Source organism: Terrapene carolina, unplaced genomic scaffold, assembly GCF_002925995.2.
Source record: "Terrapene carolina triunguis isolate 2854851 unplaced genomic scaffold, T_m_triunguis-2.0 Scaffold139, whole genome shotgun sequence".
In the NCBI taxonomy this organism is placed as follows: Eukaryota; Metazoa; Chordata; order Testudines; family Emydidae; genus Terrapene; species Terrapene triunguis.
Genome location: NW_020664490.1, coordinates 6,160,851 through 6,163,817, shown reverse-complemented (window position 1 = coordinate 6,163,817; position 2,967 = coordinate 6,160,851). Strand labels below are relative to the sequence as shown.

Below are 2,967 nucleotides of genomic sequence, written 5' to 3'. Positions count from 1 at the left end.
AAAACTCTGGTAATGAGATGGATCTTGCTGCAAGCCATGGCGGTCAACAGATTTGTGCTATTTTGGGCCAAGGAATAGAGAAATGCATTCCAAACCGGAAGACCCATCGTGAAGAACATCCTGCTGCAAGTTCCCTCTGTATTATACTGAGAGGGCTCCTGCTCAAACGCCTCCTCTGTACACCAATGCTATAGTATAGCATGGGCAGAGAGGCAGTCTCTAACTTTCTGAAGTATTGAACTTAGCCATATTTTGATGTGGGTTTACAGGAGACCTATGACCTACAAATTCAGTCTGGTGTCTATAGAGGATAGTGAACCATCCTTAAGGAATCATCTGCTTGATTTTCTTAATATTTTCTTTGACACTTTTACATGAGCAGATATGTTTGTCTATACATCTGCATCTTGGTTAAACAGTTGGACATCTTCTACCTGACATTACCTTTACTTACCTTTACTTAGCCAGGGCTGGGATTCCAAATCAGACTGTGGTAAGGCATAAATTGCCCTACAGCCTTCTTTTAAGAAAATTTGGCCTTGAAGTAAGGAAGCATTTGGTGAGGGACTGTTTTCCTTTTGAAACTGCAATAAGTCATCATTTCTGCTGTGGGTCCCATTGGAGCTTTTCACTGGAAGAACTACACAGCTTAGAAAGAATGGTCCAGACTAGAAATGACTGATATTTCAGGCTAAAACAATCTAAGAATTGAGAAGTTCAAAGAAGAGCTGTGGCACCTGAGACATGTGAACCTGTGGGATAAAGAAATAATTCTCTTCTACTCAGCTGGAAAATGTACAGGAACAAAACATATAACCATATTTTGTAAATAATACCACCTGAAAGGGCTCCCAGTGGTACTCCAAGTAGCTGTAAAGTACGTTACAGCCCACCTCATGAAAACAGTGCAATTTATTTAATATTTACTTGGAGGTTTATAATATATAAAGAAAATGGGTGCATTGTTTGTGTCACCAAGGCATCTCAGGTACCCTTCATATCCTGCCTTTTTTCATGTCTTATTCTCACCCTGCATTGTAACACGTCATCACTTTCAGTGGCTGTCCCTTAGGTTGGTGCCTGGCCCCCAGGCCTAGGCCAAGCTCACAGAAGTTGCACTACAAACACTGAGTGAAATCCAGGCTGAGGACTTTGGAAAACTACATCTGCTTGCGGCCCAGCTGGGTCTGTAAGGAGTTCAGGGAATTGGGTGCCCTGGTAGTGCCAAGCTCTGCAAGTGGCCCAGCTTCCAGCCAGAGGCTTTGGGGAGCAGGGTGATCATTGGGACTGCAGCCCCTGCTGCTGGCAAGGAGGGGCCCTTGGGAAGTGTGGGGGCTCCTAGGCCGGCAGCCCCTTGGGAAGTGTGGGCCCCCCTGAGCCTGCAGCCCCCTGGCGAAATGGGGGCGAGGCGCCAGTCCCTGCTGGGCCCCTGTGTGCTCCCCCGTGACAACAAGGCCAGCGCAGCAAGATGCTGCTCCCCAGGCCCAGCCCCAGCCCCGCCAGCGGCCCGTTGCCAGCCCTAGCAACCGTTGCTGAGGGAGGGCGGCGCTCGACTATCCGGGCTGTTCGTTCCCGAGGCTTCCCCCGCTCCGCGGCCTACAATCCCCATGGTGCCCCGCGGGGGCTGCCGTACGTGACGCACGGGGGGCGGGGCTCGTCTCTCCCCTGCCGTGTCCCCTTCCCTTGGCTCGCTGGGCGCCATGTTGGCTTGAGAGGAAGATGACAGGCGGCGGCTGCGGGCGCGGGGCAGAGAGCGGATCGCAGTGAGACGAGACGAGACAGGGCAGCCAGCCCGGCACTGGGGTCCCCGCCGGGCCGCTGAGGGAGCCGTTGGAGGGGGGCCTGGGGAGGCGGCGGCGATGAGAGCAGAGACCTGAGGCTGCTGCGGGCTGGAGGCGGCTGCCGTTTAAATCCCCCTTGAGGCGCTGCCGCTCCCGGAGCGGTGTGGGGGAGGGCACCCCGGGCAGGGGAGAGACGCTGCCCTTCTCCCTCGCCCGCAGACACCGCGCAGGGTGGTCAACCCCCGCCCCCGGCACCCTCCCCGCCTCCTGGGAGGACACAAACTTCAGCCGCTCGCTCCGGCCCCCGGAAGGTCGCCCAGCCTGTCTGGGTCGCCCGCTTTAATGAGGAGGTGACTTGGGCGCAGAGCTATCCCGTGAATCATCCCGTCATTATCGGTCTGGGCTGGAAAAGGAAGAAAAACCCCCGCACGCAATTCATGTCACTGTAGAGCCCTGCCTGGTCCACCTGGCACCGCTGCTGCTCACAAGGATCTGCTGCCATCTCCGGGCTGCTGCTGTGCCCGCTGGAGACCGGCTCCTCTTGGATATTTCCCCCTCAACAAACAGCCTCCTCGCTGCATAGCAAACACTCACAGTAACATTGAACTTACTGCCGCCGAACCGCGCGCGGATCCCTTGCTGTGCGAGCTTGGTGGTATTATTTTTTTAAAAAAGTTGTTTTAAACCACCAGAGTATAACAGCAAGATGTCCAGCAGTGTCCCAGCTGACATGGTAAGTACCATGCGCCTTATTTGTTGTCGTTACTACGGACATTGGTTGACAGTCTGTTGGGCGTGTGTTTGGGAGGTGAAGACGGAAAAAGAGAGGGGTTCCGCAAAGAGGGTTTGCAGAAAATGACACTCCTGTCACGTAACGAGAGGGACAAAAAGTTCTAGCCTCCCCCACCCCCCATACGTCCAGATGCTGCTTTGATTTTTCGTAAGGGAATCGGGGAGCTGCAGTGTCGTCTTGTATGTAGTAAGGCAACTCGGAGAGGTAATCGTCCTTACCTACACCAGTGAAGCTGTATTGTTTAACTCTGTGAAGCATTTTGGATTATAATGTGTGAGGGAGATGCTATACAAAATAAAACTGTACCGGAAACCATTTGTGTGCAAACCATAGCATGTTGGAAAGCGTTTATCCCCCAGAACCAGCTGAAATTCGGCCCCATCCTCTCTTCTC

At 53.3% G+C, this 2,967-nt stretch overlaps 1 protein-coding gene across 1 annotated transcript in view; it reads left to right on the top strand.

The window, feature by feature from the left end:
- The first annotated feature begins 1,683 nt into the window (after positions 1-1,683).
- LOC112124148 (ubiquitin-like protein 3) overlaps positions 1,684-2,967 on the top strand; it is a 66,373-nt gene continuing 65,089 nt past the window's right edge. The window contains exon 1 of the mRNA XM_026653488.1: positions 1,684-2,514. Coding sequence (XP_026509273.1) covers positions 2,488-2,514 — 27 coding nt within the window. The 5' untranslated portion in view covers positions 1,684-2,487. The remainder of the gene's footprint in view (positions 2,515-2,967) is intronic.